Below are 22,780 nucleotides of genomic sequence, written 5' to 3' on the forward strand. Positions count from 1 at the left end.
AAAGCTTATCTTCCCTTACGTCAGTTGATAACAAGGCAAGACAGAATTTGTCAAGGGCCAAGATGAAATCCCAAGAAATCTTCTACGTTTCAAATGTTGCTCTTACTTCTCTACTTTTGCCATATATGCATGCTTGGTAGGCCTGCTGGAGGACAAACAAGGACATGTGAGTCAATGCCCAGTTGCCTCAGTCTTCCCAATAAAGAACCATTCTACCTTTGCATGAATGAATTCAATCAACATTCTTCCAAGATTGTCACAGCACACTTAGGGTGCAGCATGTGACCGAATGGTAGCACAGAAGCAGAGCTCTTTCTCTTGGTGGCATGTTTCCAGTTCTGATTTGAAGTCATTTCTCACAGGTTCCTTTCTTTGCAGCTGGTGCCACCTCTGGGCTGGGATGTGCTGAAGTATAGCCAGAATCAGAATTAATAGAAGTGGCTCTAGAGTCATGACAGGTTGAGGGGTGGAGGCATGGGCTTTCATTTCTACCTGATAAGTTTTGTATTTTAGGGTTTCCATGGGGAAGAAGCCTCAAGGTCACAGCAGATATTCTAGGTTCACCTCCCCCCCCCCCGAGACAGGGTTTCCTTGTATTGTTTTGGAGCCTGTCCTGGAACTCACTCTCTGCAGACCAGGCTGGCCTTGAACTCACAGAGATTCCCAAACTCACTGAGATTTGACTGCCTCTGTCACTCCAGTGCTGGGATTAAAGGTGTGTGCCACCAACGCCTGGCTTCACCTTTTTTTTTTTTTTTTTTCATACAAAGTTTCTCTGTGTAACAGCCCTGGCTGTCCTGGAACACTCTCTGCAGACCAGGTGGCCTTGAACTCACAGAGATCTGCCTGACTCTGCCTCTTGAATGCTGCCCCTCTAGTTTCACTTTTGATGCCCTTGTCCCCTTAAGTTATCAAGACCTCTGCTTAAAAGAGATGGTGCGGGCGATTAGAGGGAGGGAGGGAGAGAGAACTGGAATTGGTATGAAAACAAGATTGGTTTAAAAATAAAAAATGTAGACTTACCCTTGTTATTATTATTGTTATTGTTATTATTATTATCGCCGCCACCACCATCATTATTAAAAACAAGCCAGTTCAGTCAGTATTATAGGAGGATGGAGGCCATTCTATCTCTGTGTGGATGAATCAGTCCTGGAAATAACCTTGGCAAAATGAGGTTCTTTCCAAATTGCATAATCCAGATGTGGGGACAAGCTATTTAATCTTCTCACTTATGGTTGTGAGAGACAATGAGCCCGCTTCACAATAAGCACACTAGAGGCTCAAAGCAACAAAACTGAAGCATTTTATTTTTTGACCTTGCAAAGTCAGGCATCAGCATAGAGAACAGACAAACATGGCTAGCACAGCAATTTGGCTCAAAACAGTGGTTTTATATTCCTAATTTCATTTCTTTGCCCCCTGAATTCATTTGATGGCCAAGTTCTTCTGGCCTAATATTGCCTCATCCCCAAATTCCTGACTGTATCATTTCAGGTTACAAAGTCTTATCTAATGTATATCCAAGGGTTCAGGATTCCCTCCTTTTCTGATATATATACTTGGTCATGTAATATTTAAACCCTAAGATGAACTTAGAACACCTAAATAGGCAGCTACCAGCTGACAGCTAGGGAAGACATGGGGGCTAGTGCTTCCTGTCTACCTGTGATTTTTTTGAAGTTTTCTAAATTGAAAATGGACCATAGTGATTTATTTCTTAAAAAATTTTCCACATTTTTTTACTCTTATTGATTGTATTTTCAGATTTATTTGAACTTTTAAAATTGATCTAGCATCTTTTTACTGTCTTTATTAAAGAACCAATCATCTGATCCAGTATCTAAAATCATTACCTTATGTTGTGTCATAGACATTTGTTGACAGTTTAAGGAGTTGTTTTGTTTGCTTGTTTTTGGTTTTTCGAGACAGGGTTTCTCCGTATTGCTTTGGAGCCTGTCCTGGAACTCTCTCTGTAAATCAGGCTGGCCTCGAACTCACAGAGGCACCTGCCTCTGCCTCCTGAGTGTTGCAATTAAAGGCACATGCCACCAACCCTGGCTCAAGGAGTTTTTTTAGTTAGTCTTGTTATACAAGGAATAATGCAGCATCCTACTGCAATTAATATTCTTTCTTCAATTACAAGGGAAATTGGAACTAAAACCATCATCCCTTTCCATTTTCTAAACTAGCAAGTCTATAAATGGATCAATAACTCCTGAATTTTCTGCTAATTTATCAGCAATAGTAATCTATGACAGACTTTGAGAATTATACCACTAGGAACTAAATTATTGGGAATAAAAGTGCAACATCTTCTAAGATTAATACAAAAATCTCCCTTTTCTTCTAGCATTATACCAAGTACAATCTTTTTTTCTCAAGTCATTTGGCTTGTAGCACCTCACTGGCTAGACAATCCTTTAAGGGCATCCCTGCTAACTGATAAATCTTTGTTGATCATTCTACATTCTTTTTTTTTAATTTACATTCTAATTTATTGTTGGCCACCAGACTACAGGCAATTTAAATTTTGCAATAATTTGGATTTTAGTCTTAAATCTAATTGGAACTCCACTGGGGATTTCTATAGTGTAAGTGGTATTCATGTCTTAGTTCTGGAATTAGCTTTATTAAGTGGAAAAATCCAGGTGAATTAGTGTGGCTAACTGAACTAGGTCCCATACCAGTTGGGTAGTAGGCTTGAGTAAAGTGTCCCCTGTCTGCAGCATCATCACATATCAGCTTGGTAGACACTGGGTGCAGAGTAATTGCTATTTACCTGTTCGTCCTTTGAGATATCCAGGACATAGGTTCAGGCTCCATGATCCCTCAGTGGATGAGAAAATCTATCTTGCTGTCCTGAGAGAAACAAAGAGTAATTCACCCTAGGAAAAAAGCAGGAATTCAGGTGGGCCAACTACAGTAGGGACAGACTCTGGCAAGCATCATTTTTCCAGGACTTCATAGCCTGAAACACGACCAGCATGCAATTTACTCTGATAGAGTCTGGTACTATTCAAAGGGGAAGAATACTACTTGAGCATTGGGACATCCTGCTACACAAGCATAGCAATCACTCTCATTGAGCACTTGTGCCATACATTTAACCCATTTTACACAAGTATTCAATCCTCCATATCCAGTATCCAGTCTGTCTTATGTCCTTGATTATCTTCTTTCTTTCTTGTTGTTGTTTTTTTTTTTTTTTTTTTTTTTTTTTGGATTTTGAGGTTCCTATAATGTAAAACTTTTCAGGCATCAAATTTCATAGTAAGAGGTGATGAGGTTTTAGCTTCACTAATCATTAAGCTAGTAGGAAATGAATATGGAACATCTACCTGGACATTCTTCCACACTGTCTGAAAACTCTATTTCCTATATGGCAATAATCTACTGTACATACGTTAGACTTCAGAAGTAGGGTCAATGAGGGATTCCCTTAGGGAAATGCAGAACTCTAAGACTGGGTTGGTTTAACAGTTTTTAGAAAATGGACTAAATGTATTCTTTTAGAGGATTCTCTGCTTCACAATTACACAAACACATTGTACACTGCATACTTAGCAAAAGCCCAAACACAGCAAAACCATCAACACTGCTCATTAGGGAATAAGGTATCATTAGGCTCTTGGTAAAATTATTTTTAAAGGGTCTTAGATAACCCATATATTCCTCATCAATCTCATTTGAATGTTGGTGTTTCCTTGGTTGGTTCTTTGACTTGGGTGTAGTAAGTCATTCAGGATTTCTGCAACTTTGCTTTAAGGTTTTCCCCCCCATCTTCACCCCCTTTTATTGAAAATCGATTCTTTTCTCTTACAATATATCCTTCTTACAGTTTTCTCTCCCTCTACTATTGTCAGTTCCTTTCAATCTCCTCTCTTACCCAGATATACTCAGTTTCTGTCTCTCATTACAAAAGATCAGACTTCTAAGATATAACAACCAAACATGACAAAGTAAATTATAAGAGGATACAACAAAAGCCATCACATTGAAGTTGAATACAGCAACAGAACAGGAGAAGAGTCCCAAGAGCAGGCAAAAAAATCAGAGACCCACTAGTTCTTACAGTCAGAAGTCTCATAAAATACTGAGCTAATGGCTGTAATATATATACAGACAACCTGGTGTAGACCCATATAGGCCCTATGCTTGCTGCTTCAGTCTCTGTGAATTTATATATGCCTTGGTTAGTTGATGTAGAATGCCTTATTCTCCTGGTGTCCTCCATCCCCTCTGGCTCTCATACTCTTTCTGTCTTCTCTTCTCTGGGGAGCTCCCAGGGGAGAGATTTAATGGCGACATCCAATTTAGACCCTCTCTTCGAATAATGTCTGGCTGTAGGCTTCTACATCTGAATCCATCTGTGCTTTAAGCTTTCTTGATTTTGTTCTCACCTATTAGTTTTCAGTCCTAGGGCAAAATGTCATTTAATCATACAAAATACATACCTATCTATAATATTCTTTTTTCTTTATATCCATTTAAACCAAAATATAACCTCATATTTGCATCATTTACAATAATTTTCTTTCTCTCTACTTACAGTTTCTTATTTCATTTCTTAAACAAGTGTTGAATCCAAATTACATACATGGTATATTGTAGAAAATTAATATTTTATACAACCTTAAAAGATAAGTCACTTGCCAGAGTGGTGGCACATGCCTTTAATTGCAGAATTGGGAAGGCAGAGGCAGGTGGATCTTTGTGAGTCTGAGGCCAGTCTGGTCTATGTAGCAACTTCCAGGACAGCTAGGGCAACATAGAGAAAGACTCTATCTCAAATAGTAGTAGGAGCAAGAGGAATTAAGCCTTCTTTTTCCTGTTTCAAGTCTCAGGCAAATTTTCCTTCAACTTGGATTTTTAGATTTCCGTCTTTTGGTCTAATATAGTCTGAGAGTTAGAGAAAGTTTCCCTTATTGTAAGAGTCTTGGGAGACATCAGTGACCTTGAGAAGTGATGAACTCTTTGTAAATAGGAAAAGGCAAGCAGAGAAGAAATTACAGAAGAACCAGAAGTTCTTATGTTAATCCTGTAATTGCACTTTTAGACGCCAGAAGTTATTTATTAGCGTTGTTCAAGCTATAACAGAGAGGAGGGCACTCAAAACCCTTGAAGAGAAGAAGGGAAGTCAAGGGTTCTTATATTTATAAGCCCTTGATAGAAATGGGAATGGAAGTGGAGGAAAAAGAAATGACTTTTTGTTCTTTCTTTGCCAACTCTGGGAGTCTGTCCTCCTTTTTATTCTGGCTAGAACAAGGGGGATACACATCTTCTGTCATCTAAAGCATGGTTTTACACTTCTTTGTTCTTAATCTAAAGTGTTGGGAAGAGGCCAACACACAAAGGTGGGACAGGATGTGTCCCCCACTCTCCAAAGACACACGTGTTCTCTTTCCAAATATACAAATTCCTTAACTGCACTCAAATTGTGAGAAACAATAGCTGAGATACTCAGGGAGGTACAGTCTTCCTGATGTCCAGTATTGTTCCCATCCCAAATTCCCCATCCTATGGGTTCAAGATGCAAAACCTTATCTAATTTATATCCCAAGGCTTTAGATTCCATGATTGTCTTTCTTTCTGCTTAAAAGAATCATTTTTATTTTTATTTTGTGTGTATGAGAGTGTTCGTCAGCATGTACATACGTGCACTATGTGTATCTGCTACTCTCAAAGGCCAGAAGAGGGTGTTGGATACCCTGGAACTGGAGTACTACATTCGAGGGTCACTTTGTGGGTGCTGGGAACTGAACCGGAAACTTTTTCATGAGCAAAAAGCACTTTTAACTGCTCACCCAAATCTGCAGTCCTGATTCCCCCCTTTTCTGGTGTATACAGGCTGGCTCATGTAACAGACTGCCTGCAACTTTTCAACCTTAGGATGAACTGAGAGCACCTAGGAAAAAAAACAAAAAACAAAAACAAACAAACAAACAAACAAAAAACAGGCACCAACTGCCAGCTAAGACAGACTGGCCTAGTGACTCCTGCTGTCTTATGAGTCTCTGCTGAGCTGTAAATACACCCCATACTGAAAATGGATCATTATGATTTATTTATTTATACACAGCAACCATTAGCCCTTTCCAGGTAAACATTCTTCCAAACAAAACTGGTCTTTACAATGAGTGAAGTGGTTGTTTTCTGCACAGAGTTCCAGAAACTTTCTTATGAGTAACTTATGTTTGTGTCTTTATAGCCCCTACGAAAACACAAATACCCTAGAGAGGTGGCTCTTTAGCGTTCGGTAGGTAGTCATTACTTTGTGAAAAGAAGAATTAGTTAAAAGTAGCTGAACAGAAGAAAGACAGCTAGCTTGTGTTTATTTGCTGTTTTTTCCACTCAACTACAAGCCCCAAGAGTCCTCGGAACATGTGCAGTGTCTCTATTATGAAGTTTCAAAGCACACGGGAGACCGGACTGGGAGGATAAACAGGAGGAAACCAAAGAGGGAGAGAAGGGGTGAACAGTAAACAAAGGACAAATTAGATTCTTACCTAAGCTTTATCCATGTAGTTAATGTCTAAAGGCGTTTATTGGCTTCTTTCTAATTTCATGAGGGAGTGGGGAAATAGAGCAGGGGTAGATGGAGGTGAGGGTATTTCCACTCCCTTACCAAAATCTAGCATGATTCCTAGGGTTTTTATTCTCATGCACGCCAAGCAAAATAATACCGTAGAAGACGAGAAAGGAGTATTCGTTCTCCTTTTAAAGACATTAAGCATGCTACACACTACGGGTCACACACTGTTGCTGCCCTTAGTACTGAGGCATTTTGAATGAAAACGCCCCACTGTGAGCAAGCTTGAAAGAAGACTCCCAGCTGTGTATTCTCTGGTACTTTAGCCTAGTTCAGAGGTTTCACAAACTTTATTTTGGATGCTTCTAACCTAGTGTTCTTGCTGTATATTTTGACTTTTAATGCAATAGGTCTGAAGAGAAACCTGCGGGATTGCGTTTTTGCCACGCTCTCAGGTGCTGCCGGTGCTGACCTGAAGCTAAAGTCTCTGAACACACAAGGGACTGGAAGTCATCACCTCTGCTGCCAGGTGCACTGATGGCCAGCCTCAGCATTCCGGATCCGTGCCCTGCACGTCCCAGGCTTTCTGCAGGGAGGGGAGGAGCCGAGGGCGGAGCGGGAGGAGTGGCGCGGGCCCCGCGTGGGTCCTGCCTGAGGAGATCACCTCGGCCCCTTGGAGAGCCGCGGAGCTGCGGCGGCGCAGGAGGGGGAGCTTTAGGGAGGGCGCAGGCTCTGGGAGGGAGAACGCGCGACACCCATTCCCTGTGCTCTCTTGGGCCACTTGCGAGCCTCGCGGAAGCCCGTTGCCCCACTTGGCCACCCGCTCCGTGATCTCTCCTTGCGCCTACCTCCTCTTGTCACCTCCCGTCTCACCCTCCTCGCTCCATCGCCCCCACCGCATCCACAGCCATCCCAGCGCCTCTGAGAGCAGAAGGTGCTGCGCCGGGCTGCAGGGCGCGCCCTCAAAAGGTCCCCAGCTCGACATTGGGGGGCCACGGGCGACAGCATGGACACCAAGCGCTGCTTCGCCAACCGCTTCGATGACTACCAGGGCAGCCTGCTGGCGGGCCAGTGCGAGGAAGCTGTGGCGCCCTTGGTCACCTCCACCATCGAACGCATCCTTCAGGAGCTGCCCCCGCTGGGGGGCGGCGCTGAGGCCCGAGGGGCTACGGCGGCTGGCAGCAGCTGCCAGGGGGGTCTGTATAGCGGCGTGGCCGGGGTGGCCTACATGCTCTACCACGTCTCGCAAAGCCCGCTCTTCGCCGGGGCCCGAGAGCGCTACCTGCGCTCCGCCAAGCGCCTCATCGACGCCTGCTCCTGTTCCGAGGAGTGGGGCGAGCCGGACGCTGACACCCGCGCCGCCTTCCTGCTCGGGGGCGCGGGCGTGCACGCGGTGGCCACACTCGTGTACCACGCCCTGGGCCGTTCCGACTATGTGCAGCCCCTCGGCAAGTTCCGGGCTCTGTGCGCCGTCTGCGCGCCCGTCTCCTTCCTGGAGTGTGGCTCCGACGAGCTGTTCGTGGGCCGCGCCGGCTACCTGTGCGCCGCGCTGGTGCTCAAGCAGAAACTCGCCCAGGAGGTAAGACGCAGCCCCGGCCGCCGGAGGGCGCTCGCCGGCTGCCCGCGCCCCGCGGGGGTCCTGCTTTCCCGGCCTCCCCGACGCCCTCAGCACCACCCCTGATAGTGCATACCCATCTCTTCTTTGTGACTTCTTTGTCTGGAGCTGTGCTTTCTTCAGTCCCTCCTGCTTTTGTCCATCCTTTCCCCCTTTCTTTGTCTGTGCTCCGGTTTGTTGGATTACTTGGCTTTGCGCTTTGTTCTGTTTTTGCAGTGAAAGTGAACTTGGTGGCATCACTCCAGATGCCTCTAGGCCCCAAGGCATTTTAGGGGTCGACCTTGTGGTCCTTAAAAGTGGTGTTTAAAAACGGGGGGGGGGCGTGGGGAGTTATTTTCTTTCCTTTGACCGTGTTAGAAAAAGCACCCTTGTAGAAAAGGCACCCTTGGCTGTTAGAATCTAAAAACGTAATGGAACTTTTAGGACCGATGAGGGAAGTTGCATCTGGACTCCTGGGCCTGTAACCAATAGTAAGCTGCCCAGTGGTAGGTCTGATGTGCACACTATGTTATTTACTATTAAATTTACCCGGGGACTCCTAATCAATGTGTTATCTGATGGGAGTGTAGTCTTTTAAAATAACTAAGTGTAGACAGAAATATCCTCAGTTGAATCACATGCATTCTCCCCCCCCCCCGTTTTAAAATTAGTAATTAGGGTTGGCCAAAGTCGTAGCATTTATGACCAGGCAGTTTTTCCTAATAAATAGTTTGTCAGGGGCTCCTTGAAGGCGATTCAATTTCACAAATATATATGTAGGCAGTCTTCCTGAATTGCCTTTGAATATAGCACATAGATGTTAGAAGAAAATGTGCCAGTTCCTGTGGAGTTTCGGGAATATAACAAATAAAAATAAAAACCTATAAAGCCTCATAGTAACCAGAACTGAAAGAGAGGCACATTCATTCATAATCCACAGGAACAACCTATCGTTCTAGGCAGGAAGCAACACATTTAACTTGATTAGATGTGGTGAGAAAGGCATTTGAAGAAAAAAAAAAATAAAGGTGTATGGAGTGCCTTACAAGTATAATTAGCTTAGATAACCAGTAAGCAAGTAGACTTGATTTATTTTTTAGATTTCCATCAGGTGAGGTTGATTCAAATGAAGTGAAAAAATGCTAAAGGATGCATCAAGCTAGCAGGGCAGCAAAGGGCCATGTGACAAAGTTGTCTTGAAATAGTTTGCTCTGCTTCTGAGTCATTGTTATCTGCTAGCTGTTTCCCAAGGGCCCTTCCAGTTGTATAAAACCATTTAGAAGGCCACAGAGAGATTTACATATCATTTGCATTACATTTGCATTTGCTTCACAAACCCTGCAGTCTGATGGTAGGCAATTTTTGTAAAAGATATTTTCCCCCAGTTGTTTTCCTTAAGCCTGTTTCTTCTTTTGCCCATGCCTCTGAGTCTTTTCTCCATAACAGAGAGTGGAAAGTCACTCAAAAGACCAGGAGGGCTCTGCACAGAAACTGGTGGTCTAAAACTGGTGTAAAGCCTGGCCCCATAAAAAGATGTAAGACCTATCTTCTGTCCTCCTGCCAAATTAGATATGTCTTTTGGTACTAATCAAATTGAGGTTCTGTGGCCACTCCTGGGAGAAGGAACAAGTGAATAAGCTCCAAAGATTTTCAAAGAAGAGCTTTTAATTTATTCGATCAGTTACTCCTAGTGCTGGCTTCAGTTTCAGCAATCCAAGAAATTCCGGCTTTGAATGCATAGGGCAGGGACTGGCACACCTTCCCCTCCCTAACTCCTTGCCAGAAAAAAGCTTTTCTCTCAGTAGATGGTCCGTGACCCTTGATTAAATTGAATTTCTAACTTGTGTGTCATTTTTCTATAAATAATCTATCTTTGTGTCCCAGTGTATTTTTTTTCCATTCAATGTCATTTACATTCACCTTCTTCTGTCATTTCCCATAGTTATCACCCTAGTTCAGAGCCTCTCACATTATTTGACACATCTGCACCACGTAATAAGTAATGGAGTGAATGAATCATTCTGAGCTAGTTTTTTCCCCCACTAAGCCATTCATCCACCTTTTTAAAAAGCTCGCTTCCTACAGACACTTCCCATTACATCATTTTCCTGCTCAGCATCCTTCAGTGACGCCCTATTGCCTTTTTTTTTTTCCAGTGGCTTCCTATCTCGTGGTTAAAGCTGTGACACTTAAAATGGCTGATAAGGTCTCACATGATCAAACCTCTTGCGTACCTACTTTGCTTCATCGCTCAATAGCCACTCAGGCCTTCTGTTGTTTCAGGCATTCTCTTGTCTCATGGTGTTTGGACTCTCTGTTCTCCCTGCCTGGAACACTTCCTCTAGATACCTTTATAGCTAGCTCCATGACCTTGGATAGGTCTTTACCTCCTTAGTGAGGCATTTCCTGGCAGGCCTATTTAAAATTCCCCTCTTTCTGGTTGTTTACTCAATTTGTTTATTGATGTCTTCACTATAAATTCCATAGGATGGAGATAGTTTTATGCTACTGTAGCTTTAATATTAACATATATAGATACCTAACTTTTTCTTTTGTGTTGTTGCAAATATAGTTTGTGTACTACATGGCTTACATTGCCAATCTACCTTGTTTATCAATATTTCCCCTTATGCTAGTGCTTCTGGAGCCATGTTTAAAGCAAGCATTTCCTACTTCTGGGTTCTAAGTAATTATCTATTCAATGTATGAACTGAATAAATTATAGGTTTTTACAAATTCTTCATTAAACCAAAATGCCCCACTAGATCAGTACTTTTGAAAACTTATTTTGCATAGGAATCACCTGCTGGCCTTGTCAGCAAAATACAGAAAATAAAACTTTGTAAATATATAGTAAAATATGGAAAGCACTCTGATTTATCTTTGAGATAGGACCTGATACCCTGCATTTCTAACAAGTCCCTAGGTAGGACTGATATAGTTGATTCCTAGATCACAACTTAGAATAAAGGCAATATGGTGCTGTGTGGGTTTGGGTATCACACCAGCCATTTCCATTAATTCATGCTGCAACACTTCATTGTATGAAGCTGGATATATTGATTTATGGGACTGTAATATAGAATGCTCATTACAATATCATGCCCCTTTTATTATAAGGGCACACAGAGGAATTGGTCTCAGGAGGAGGAAACAAACAGTTGTGTTCTTTCTTACAACTGATAGAATCAATTTAGTCTTTGAAATACATCTTGTGACTACTTCTTTCTCACTTTCTGTTGCCTACTAGAAAGCAAAAAGCCAGAATTATGGATCATAAGCCCTAGAATACAATGCTTCATCTATTTCCATATACTTACCTCTAGGTTTTATCTAATTTGCTACACTCTGGTTATTCTTTCTCCTTTCACTTAAGTTTTTGAAGTTTCCATTTGTTTTCATATAATTGATAAATATTTAAAATGTGACATATATGTATATACACATACATATATATGTGCATATGTATATATATATTTATATATAGAGAGAGAGAAAGAGAGAAAGAGAGAGAGAGAGAGACATAGATACAGAATCAATCACTGTGTACATATTTCCAGTGAATCCAACCCTCCTGAAAATACTCAAGGAAAGGGGTTTGAAGCATGTAAGGCACATAGCCTTACAGTGGGTCATTGAAGTCCCAAGAAATCATGCCATAAACATTTGAAATCTATCTGTTCTGTCTTTTACAGATTGGTGGAGATATAGGAGGGAATGGTAGAGGGATTAAGGGACATCTAGGACATCACATAAAATAATTTTGTCACTCAGTGATTTGGACAAATAACCTCAAACTTCTGAGCCTTAACGTCTACATTTATAATTAGATTGATAAGAATTCTTAAAAGATCAAATAAGTTGAACCTTGGAGACATTTTACTCATTCATCAAGTGAGTATTATTTTTTTTTCTGTTTTGTTTTTGTCTTTCTGTTATACCAAGCACTGTACTAGATGCTGGGATTTAACTATGAGCAAAAACAACAAACTGATTTTACTGTAAGAAATTATCTGAATGAAGTAAACAGGAATAAAGGTAAAGGAGGGGCAGAGCTACTGTTTGGGAGTGGGTGTTAGAAAGGCTCCTTTGTGAAGGGATGCTGTGTCTCAAAGCTGGAGCACAAGAATTAAATGGCTGCCCTAAGAGCAGCCATTCTAACAGAGGGTCCAGCAAGGACCAAACCATCCAGCTTAGAAATCTCAAATAAATAAGAGTAGGAGATAAGGAATTTCAAGGCAAGGAAGATTCCCAGTTGGAAGTAAATTAAAATCAGATCCCTTGGGGCCAGATAAGTCAAATTTAGGATATAGAATTTGTTTTGTGTTTAAACACAGGTATATATTGATATTATTTACCTTTTGAAAAAGTTCACTGATTTTCTGAATGTTGAGTAGATTGTCAGTATTAAGAATGATATGATAAGGGGATGGGAATGTAGCTCCTAGTTTTATTTGCATGTGAGAAACCCAAGTTTGATCTCCAGCACAAATACACATACATGCATGTATGTTGCCCCCCCACAGGCACACTAGCACTTGAAGACACACACACACACACACACACACACACACACACACACTCCTGCAGGAAGTGTTTATGTGGTACTTTAAAATTTTTCTTGCACCAAGAACTCTTTGTCAGTCTGATGAACTTTCAGGTCTTCTTAATACAACATTTACAAATGTATAAATTAAAACATAGAGCTACAAAGAGAAACCCATTATGGTCAATTCAGAGACTGAAACATTAAACAATGTGATGGCACAGCACGGTGCTTTTTAATTAACACATTAAGAATTTACAGTGAATCGCGTGATCATGGTACATTCGAAACAGGAGTCAGTGATACTTAAGATATCTTCAACAACTGCAGTATGATACACATATATCCATGACTTCTGTAGGTGACAGTTAATAAGTATTACAGGGGGTTGTAATCTGCGTTTTTAAACATTTAATTATTTTGAGACAGACCTGGAAGGCCTGGAACTTGCTATATATACAATGCTGGCCTTGAATTCACAGAGACATGCCTGCTCCTGTTTCAAGTATTGAAATTAAAGGCAGGTACCCTGATACCTGGTCCAACTTCTTTTGGGTGGTTCCTTTGAGGCTGGGTCTTGCTGTTAACCTATTATGTAGCCTAGGCTGGCTTGAAACTCATAGAAGGCTTTCTGTCTCAGCCTCGCAGGTGCTAGCATTAAAGGCACAAGCCACACTCAGTTGTTTACATGAATTGGCAGATAGATTTGATTTTATTTGCACAGCCAAAGGGAACTGGTTGGGAAGTTACTGTGACAGACTAGATAAAATGCCTAGCATATTGCTTGGCACATAGTAGCTGTTTAATAAAAGTAATGGTAGCGCTTTCTGTTTCTACTAACAGATAATCCAATGCAATTCTGAATACTAGGTAGAAAATCTTACTCAGCACAAGATTTGATCTTCTTGCTGTGATTTGAAAATTGCAAACATGTTAGTTGGGTCCTCAGCATATTCATAAAGTAACTTCTAGTGAACAAGTAGAGTATGTTGAAGATGCAAAGGCATGAAGATCACAAATTTGAGAATAGCTTGGGTTTTTGAAATCTCCAAGCCCATCCCCAGTAACATACCTCTAATAAGGCCACACCTTGTAACCCTTCATAAACAATGCTACTACTTGGGGACCACAAATTCAGACATATGAGGTTGACATCCTCATTCACACTACCATATTGGGATGCTTTTATCTGAGACTCAGAGAATGGATAAGAAAACTTGATTGGATCCACACCCATAGTCTCAGCACACAGGAAGATGAAGCAGGAGAATCACTTGAGCTCAGAAATTGGAGGTTAGTTTATGTAGCATAGTGAGACTCCTACCTCAAAAAGGAGAAACCATACACACACACACACACACACACACACACACACACACACACACACAAGAAACATTAAACTGTATAATCAGGTCGTATTTATATAATAATTTATATATGTAGCTAACAATTTAGGGGAAATGTGATTGGAATAAGGAGAACATTCATTATATCACTTAACAAAAGTGATATAATAAGCCATTCCTATGTCAGGCAACCAAAGAGACCCAAGAGAACCCACACCTTTCCTGGCAACTTTTACTTCTCTTCTATGTGAGCTATATCATTCCTCTGTAGTCAAGATGGCTGCTGGTGTCCCAGGCATCTATTTTTTCAATCATGTAGAATGTTCTATACTAGAAGACTTTCTGTTCTGACTCATTGCCCATCTCTTGGTCCCCAGCCAGTTCTACATTTTAGGGAAGGCAGAGAACGCTAATTGTCTTTCATTTCTAACCTTTAAAATTGGACACAGGTTCTGACAAGAAAGGACAGAGAATGAAATGGCTGTTGGGAGGTGACCAAATTGTCTGCCCTTTGGCTTCCCTTGGCATGATTTGTCTGTGACTTATCACCTTTACCCACTCACTTTTCCTGTTGTTGGTGTTTCCCTTCCCTTTTCAGGTCACCTCCCTGTTCTATGGCAAAGGTAGAGTGTTTTACTTTTGTTGTTGGCTGGCTATTAATCAAGCAAAAGCTATGATATTAACTTAATTAAAATGTGTGCTATGAAAGAGGAGTTTGGTCCTGCTCCAACTTAATGTGTCTGACCTTGTTGACTCTTCATAGGAGCCCTTACCTGTGAGGAGGAGAAATTTAAAAAAAAAAAAATAAAAACCCACAAAATAAAATGCAAAGGTTTATTATTATTTTTTATAATTATTTATTCTTTTACATTTCATTTTACATTACAACCACAGTTCTCCCTCCCACCCCTCCTCCAGCCCCCCTTGCCTCCCCACAGCCCACCTGCAGTCCACTTCTCATCTGAGCTAGCTTGTTGGAGCCAATTCCCTATGGTGGAATGCCATACTCAGCCTTTATGCATGTGAGAGGCCCTGCCCCAAACTATTGTATCAGACTTTATTGCTTTTTTCTAAGTTGAAAACAGATTCTTCTCTTATACAATACATTCTTATCAAGTTTCCCCTCCCTCCACTCCTCCCAGCTCCCCTCTTCCCCTCTCCCCTAGATCCACTCCTCCTCCGTTTTCCTTCAGCAAAAAGCAGAATTCTAGGAGACAACAACCAAAGACACAAACAATGATATATACAATAAGACAAGGCAAGTGCCCTCATATTGAGGCTAGGAACCAGAGACTGGATCGCCAAGTTTTAATCCAGAGACCTAGGGTAGAACCAAACACAATTGGCCAAAAAGTCATGAAATAATTCCCAATGATATTCTGCTATACTCATAGATCAGTGCCTTGTCCAGTTGTCGTCAGAGAGGCTTCCTCCAGCAGCAGATGGGAGTGGTGCAGAGACCCACAGCCAGACATTATGCCGAGAGAGTCTGAATTGGAAGTCTCCACAGGGCCCTTATGTTTCTTAATAATCATTAATGTTATATGGCAAGCTCAATCATGTAATATGAAATGAGCTTTCTATGAATGATTAAGAGTTAAAATTTTCCTTTACACAAAAGTATATTTCATAAGTGTGTTTTCTTTATTTGCACAGAGAATCATATATTTAAGATGTATTTTATTTCCAGGTGTGTGTGTGTGTGTGTGTGTGTGTGTGTGTGCATGCACATTCGTACATACGCACATGCGCATGTGTGTAGGGATTATAGGAGGACATAGGGGTCAGATCCTCCTTGAGTGGGCGTTACAGGCAGTTGCTTTGATTTGGGTGCTGTGAATGGAACCCAGGTCCTCAGAAAAAGTAGTATATACTTTAAGACATCTCTTTCATTCCACAAATGATCATATTGTATATGTGCTCTATAGCTTGTTCTTTTATGTAATATACTTTGGGCATCTTTGCCAATCTTATGTAGAGAAATAGCTCTTTATTTTGGTTCTATTTATCTATTTTTTTGATTCTGTGTGACTATAACATGATTTAACCTTATTGATGGACACTGATATTTCCTAGTTTCTTTTTTTCTTTTTCTTCTATCATAAACAATGCTAAAAAGTATATACACACATATATAGATACATATAAAGTACTCAAATAATGCATATATTCATGTATTATATTTGTTACCTACCTCTACAATTGTGCATGTATGAAACAATTTTTAAAATTGAGTCAAATTTTTCACATGTGTTTTTATTTGCTAGAGATGATCAGATTGTTTTTCAAAAATGTCTTATCGAGGGAGGCAGAGGCAGGAGGATTGCTGCAAGTTTGAAGCTACTCTGGGCTACATAGTGAGTTCCAAACCACCTAGATCTTCATGGTAAGATTCTTTCTCATAATACAAAGCAAACAACAACAAAACCAGGCCATCAGTTTCCACTCTCACCACCAGAGTTTGGGGTTACCCTTGTTCTCACATTCTTCTCAATAGAGGATTTCATAAAATTCAGTGGGTATCTCACTGAGAAATATAAAATGAGAATGGGCATAGCTGTGGTAGAAAATGAGTCCTCTTATTGTTCATGTCAGTTCGTAACCCAGTAGCATACAGGTAAAGGGTTTTACTCAGTCTTTGGATATGAGAAATAAACATTTTAAAAGCAGGTATGTGTTGCACACTGCATGTATGAACCTTAAAGACTGACTTGAAATGATGGCAGTGTTGGGGAACCTGGGTTAGTGTAGGCCAGCCCAAGTCCTAATTGCTTGATTATAAAATTGCCAAAAAGTGGGACGAGTCTATGGGCTACAGTTTAGATGATATGTCACTTACAATTGAATATCCTCTTAATGCTAAAAGACATAAAAGAAAATAACAGGGCATAGTCACTTATTTACACACACTGATGTAAACAATTTGAATATATTATGTTCTCATTCTTCCTGTAGTGAAGTGTAACTTCATTTTTAAGTTTTGTTTTTAAGTGCCACAATAATTGTTTATATGTATCAAGCACAATGTATATTTCAGTACATTATCAAATTAGCAAATGGAGCTAATTAAGACATCTGTTATCACTAATATTCATGTATCATTATGAGAGCGATTTTCAATCCACTTTTAAGCAATTTTGGTACATTCATATCATCAATATTCATTTGTGTTGCTAAAGTACCATATTCTTCCTATTAAATTTATTTCTCTTGCCTCCATCTTCCCTTTCTTCTGGTAACCCATTGGTGACTATACTCTATATTTCTATGAATCTTGACTTTCTTGGAATATATTTATATATACTATATATTTATATTGGCTAATACTATCAACCATCTGACAACATGGGCATCACTACTATCTTCATAATGCCCAGTTAGGAAACTGAGGCCTAGGGAGGTTGAAGAACACACAATTGGCCAGTGGTAGTGGTAGAAATGAGACTTGAGGCTGCACTAGCCAATTTTCAAGTATATGTTCTCAGTTGTTGTTTCTCACACTTTAGCAGTCACACAAGCTGAGACTGTTGTTCAAAGTCGGGTTTGAGATTGGTGGGTTTAATTTTGAGACCCTTAATTCTGCCCTTTGAGAAAGTGTATGTGTAATGCTGCTACCATTAGTCTGTCAAGCAGTTGTGAATACAAAATTTCCCAGTTTTATAGGATTTCCCATCAAGAAGTTTTACTGATTTACCCCAAATGTCATGAGTTTCATCCTTTGTCCTTTACTGAGTCACCTTTTTCCATAGGTGCTGTCATATCAGCTTTTCACTTTTCAGTTTATGTTGAAGGAAAGCTCACTGCATAGTACATCACCTGACAAGTTTGGGGGTTCTACTAATGTGTTGAATGAATAGATGGAAGCTCGGACTTTTTCCTAAAAGATGCCATTTTCCATTTGGTACAGAAGGGCTTTTTCTTTATTTTTTTTTTTCTGTATTCCCAAAAAATTGTGTGTAGTGAAGAGAACTGTGTAGGCTGATTGTTTATGTGGCGCATGCATGTGAGTGAGTGTGTGCATATGTATACAAACAGCACAGCATGACATCATGCTATTGCTCTTCCACTTATTCCCGTAAGGTAGAGCCTCTCATTGAATCTGAAGTTTGCTGTTTCAGCTAGCATGATTGGCCAGTGAGCTCCCAGGATCACCTGTCCATAGCCTCTGATCCTGGGCTTATAAGCACAGAACTTTTATGTGTTGCTGGGGCTTTAAATCCGGGTCCCCATGCTTTCATAGGAAGTACTATTGTTCACTAGGCCATCATCTCAGCCCCAGGGCCTAATTAACCACATTATAGAAATTGTGAATTATTTAATGATAACACAAGAACAGGTTCTATTATAACATCCCAGATAAAAAAGAAAGTGTGTGCTCAATACAACTTCCCATTTTAGAATAGTACAATTGATTTTACCTGTATGACAGGGAGTACTGCTTTTCCCTCAATACAAACTAAAATTGAAGGTGATTAAATATTTTCTTTTTAATTTAAAAATCTTTTCTGATGCAGCAATTTAACAGACATTATAAAGTCAAAATATTAAACAAAATAACCCATTTAGGTTTAGATATAATTTATAGCTTTTCATGCATTCATATGTATTCAATTAAAGCTTAAATGTATTCTTTACATTATAATTACTTGAAGAGAGCTTGGTTAATTTTGTTTTGTTACTGAATAAATTAGGAAAGTAATCACTGTAAAATATTTTTTAGTATACTAAATCTTAAATGAACTGAATTTTACCAATAATAAACTACCATTATGCTATAAAAGATGGTTTTAATGGAATTGTATTTATTAATCTTTGGATATGAAAATGATTGATTATATTAATTTCTTATTAACTTGTTGACTAATTTCACTTATTTTGTGACTGGTGTTGATCATGTGATTGCCTAATACACAATACACAGATTTCATCCAAGTGGAATACACATTTTTTATATATACCTCAGAGAGTAGAAATGATCCCTTGATTAAACTGAACCAACAGTCTCTGATACATCCAATTGCTTTTTAGCATGATTCAGTTTCAGAAACTGATGTCTGACCTATAGTCTTACACAATCATTTGGATATGTGGTTTGTTACAGAAAAGATAAAAACCAAAACATGTTGCTACACACACACACACACACACACACACACACACACACCCCTACTTATATCATTCCAATTATTTTCTTTATGTATTTAGTTACTAGGGAAACCTACAAAGCAACAGACCACTTATACTTAGGGTGCTAGCCACTTGGGAAAACTCACCTTTTATGAAATCATCAAATCCATTTGTTTTGTGTAAGAGCAGGCTTCTCTTTATGAATAGCTTCAACCATTCAACAATGAGTGACTTGACATGTTGAAGTGTGAGTATTATTATCTAAGTCATAAAGAAACTGTCTGTAGGTGACAGAGAAAGTCTTGCAGACTTCATTGTTGAGAGCATCATCTCAATGAAAGGTGGCAAGACAAATATTGGCCATAGCATTAATGTGCAGTTAGATGTTACTGTGTCCATCTGCTGGTTGGTTTCATTGCATGTGATATATTCCAGTGCTTATTGGTGTGTTGAAATCTGGTGTCCATGGCAACCAAAGCATCTTTGGTCTCAAAGCAAGCACTGTGGGGACCAGCTGAATCTCCATTCATACAGTGACTTGCTGAAGGAGCCACATCCTTAACAGATTTTTCAGGTATCTTAGCTTAAAGAGACCACAATCAAAAAGGAAGTATTATGCTCAACATACAGATTTGCTTTTTTGTTGTTTAAAATGTTTGTTTTGGTTATTTTGAGATAGAATTACTACATGGCTTTTGCTGGTGTTGAACTTGTTGGCTCAGGCTGTCCTCAAACTCATAATTTTCCTGCTTCAGCTTCCCAAGTGCTGTGACTACAGACCTGTGTTATCGCTCCTAATACATTTCTTTCTTTCTTCCTTTCTTCCTTTCTTCCTTTCTTTCTTTCTTTCTTTCTTTCTTTCTTTCTTTCTTTCTTCCTTTCTTTTTGAAACCCTTTTCTAATTTGCCAGTGAGGCAAAAAGAATTACACATGTGCGGCAAATTGTATCTGTTGAAATAGATTGGAGTCTCAGCAAAGGTGTTTGAAGCAGAGCTTTCAGATTCACCAGATATGAGGTTGAATCCTGGCTCCAGCACAGCCGATTGTTGACTTTAGGTAAGCTACTTAGCATTTTTGAGGCTTAAGTTTCTCATTTGCAAAGTGTAATCCAAATAGCACTGACCTCTGAGGGTGCTGGGATGAGCCACCGAGGATACTACACCCATAATGTGTTTAGCAGAGGATCCTCTAAGTACCGAGAGGGCTTCTGTATGTCAGCCATTCTTTTATTCTTATTTTGAATATTATCCCTAATGTGAAATGAAACTCTGTTGTTCAAATAGTACAGGTATGTTTTCTGAACTTCCTGGCAATCTGTCTGATATTCCCTGAGGTGGTTTTTGTAGCTTCTGTGTCCTAAATGGCAGCAGCAAAGCACTGAGATTTTCGCCCAGAGGCTGCAAAGGGCTAGAGGGGAACAGCTTGTGCACTGCCACACGAGAGATTAAGCTGAGCTGCTCAGACAGATTATGTGTCAGAGTAAATTGAGTGCCTGGGCATCACCCTGGAAATATGAACCTATATGAGTTACCATTTCCTCTGGGGAAAAGGCTCTTCCTTTCGGTTTGAAAGAAAATGTTAGTTTCCTTACAGACTTAATACAGGGACTGGATTTGCCATGTCCCTAGAGGAAATCATCTCATTGACTTAAAGCTACTGTCATATGCTAAGAAAATATTGTTGGAATGTTGATTTCTTATTCTCTCCGCTCCCGCAACTATTTTCCCCCCTCTCACACTCATTTGTTTACGTGGCATTCACTCAGAATGTCAGAGGAATTTCAATAGTTGTGATTTGTTGAAGTTGCAGCTTCAAATAACTTTTCCTTAGCAAATGATCCAGACGATGCTTATGTGGTGCCTTTTTTTTGGGAAAAGGATGAGTAAAACTGATGATTCTTCCAAGGTGTTTATTCAGCCTCTAGAGACTGAAGTGAATTGTTTTTGTATTAATTCACTTTCTGATTTCTGTCAGAAACCATAGTGCAGTTCATTGCCGATTTTATAGACTAAACCAGCATTTCACTCTTTAGCTCCTAGCTCCTGTATATAGTCATTAATAATAATGCTTTTAGTACTAACACCAACTCTACTATAATGATTCCTAATTGACTTTTCCTTATCCATAGTCAGTGAGGTCCTGTATGTATCCATTAGTTCTTCTGGTGAGCTTCATTTTCACACCAAGTAAGTCTAGGTCTTAGCTTTAATATGTGTGTTTATCTGTTACAGTTTTCCTATGAATTCAGTGCTTCTTATTGTTGGGCATGCATCAGAATCCCCGAAGGGTTTGTGAAATACACATGGCTGGCTCTATCTGTCCCCTATGCTTTGACATAGTAGGTATAGGACTGGGCCTGAGAATTTGCACATTTATGATCCTGTTGCTGCCGCTGGTTTGAAAAATCCATTTTGAGAACATCATTAACCTAAACTTGTGCAAACATCACTGAAATGTGGGAACTAGATGGAGTCTCATAACCCCCAGAAAATAAGTCAAATATTAGGACTTACTATATGCTAGCCACTATGATAAGTGTAACAGTTCTATTACAAGCAGAAAGTAGGTCATAAAAAAATCTCAGCATAACATTCAGATAAATATTCATGCTAAATTAATTGTGAGGACTTCGTGGCACACAAACGTTTTAGACAATTTAGCTTTCTTTTCAAAATCAGCTCCCACCACATTGGCAGCCATGCTTTGACTGGAGCAGCACGTTAAAAGATTATGTATGGCATTCAGAATAGAGAAAAAAAAATAACATCCAGACACTGATATTTGGAAGAACACTCTATCCAAGTGTAATTATAGTTACACTGCCTTGCTACCCAATAGCCACCAAAAATCTTTTCCATGCCCTAATTTCCCTTTGAGGTTTTAACATTGAAACTGGAAAAAAGCAATTGTTCGTTCAAAAGACATTTGATTTTGAAAGCAGTTATCTTAAGTAAACAAACAATAAAACTAACCTTGGAGGAAACAGGAAATACAAAGAACCTGCTGTAGTTTGGGCCTCCATCCCTCCAGAGGCCCATTTTTAAAAGGTTTGCAGCTTCTACATTAGAAGGGGGTGGAACCTTTCAGGAGAAGGGCCTACTTAGAGGGTTTGGTTGTTTGTGGTGGGGGGGGGGGAGGAGGAGAAGGAGAGAGGAGTGTCCTCAAATGGAATTGTGGGAGCCAACCTCTTTCTATTTTTTGGCTCTGAGGTGAGGACTTCATCTATTACATGATTCCAACATGTTGTGGACAACTGACCCAAAAGCATCAGGCCACCAACTCTGGGATGAAACCTCCAAAACAGAGTCATTTTTGATATTTTGTTACAGTGACAGCAAGTGCACTAACACTGAGCATAAGAAAACTGTAAATGTCTAACACTCCCAAATGTGCAAATTGATATTGTCAGAGGGGATAGTGACTGCATGTAGAGAACAAAGTGAGATATTATTGAGAAGGACAGTCATAACAGAAAAGAGCTCTGAGAAATTATGTTAGCAGTTAAAAAAAACTTCCATTGAAGGATGAGAGTATTGTTGAATAAATATCCCTAAAACTTCAACCAAAAGACAATAAGATTGATAAAATGAGAGAAGATTGTGCCAACTTTGACAGGAGAAACATCACAAGGCCCC

General features: G+C 40.0%; 1 protein-coding gene across 1 annotated transcript in view; it reads left to right on the plus strand.

Moving 5' to 3' along the window:
- Positions 1-7,257: 7,257 nt before the first annotated feature.
- Positions 7,258-22,780, plus strand: part of Lancl3 (LanC like family member 3) — a 103,527-nt gene continuing 88,004 nt past the window's right edge. The window contains exon 1 of the mRNA XM_051177926.1: positions 7,258-8,111. Within this exon, the coding sequence (XP_051033883.1) occupies positions 7,539-8,111 (573 nt within the window). The 5' untranslated portion in view covers positions 7,258-7,538. The remainder of the gene's footprint in view (positions 8,112-22,780) is intronic.

The sequence above is a fragment of the Phodopus roborovskii genome, unplaced genomic scaffold (assembly GCF_943737965.1).
Source record: "Phodopus roborovskii unplaced genomic scaffold, PHOROB, whole genome shotgun sequence".
In the NCBI taxonomy this organism is placed as follows: Eukaryota; Metazoa; Chordata; class Mammalia; order Rodentia; family Cricetidae; genus Phodopus; species Phodopus roborovskii.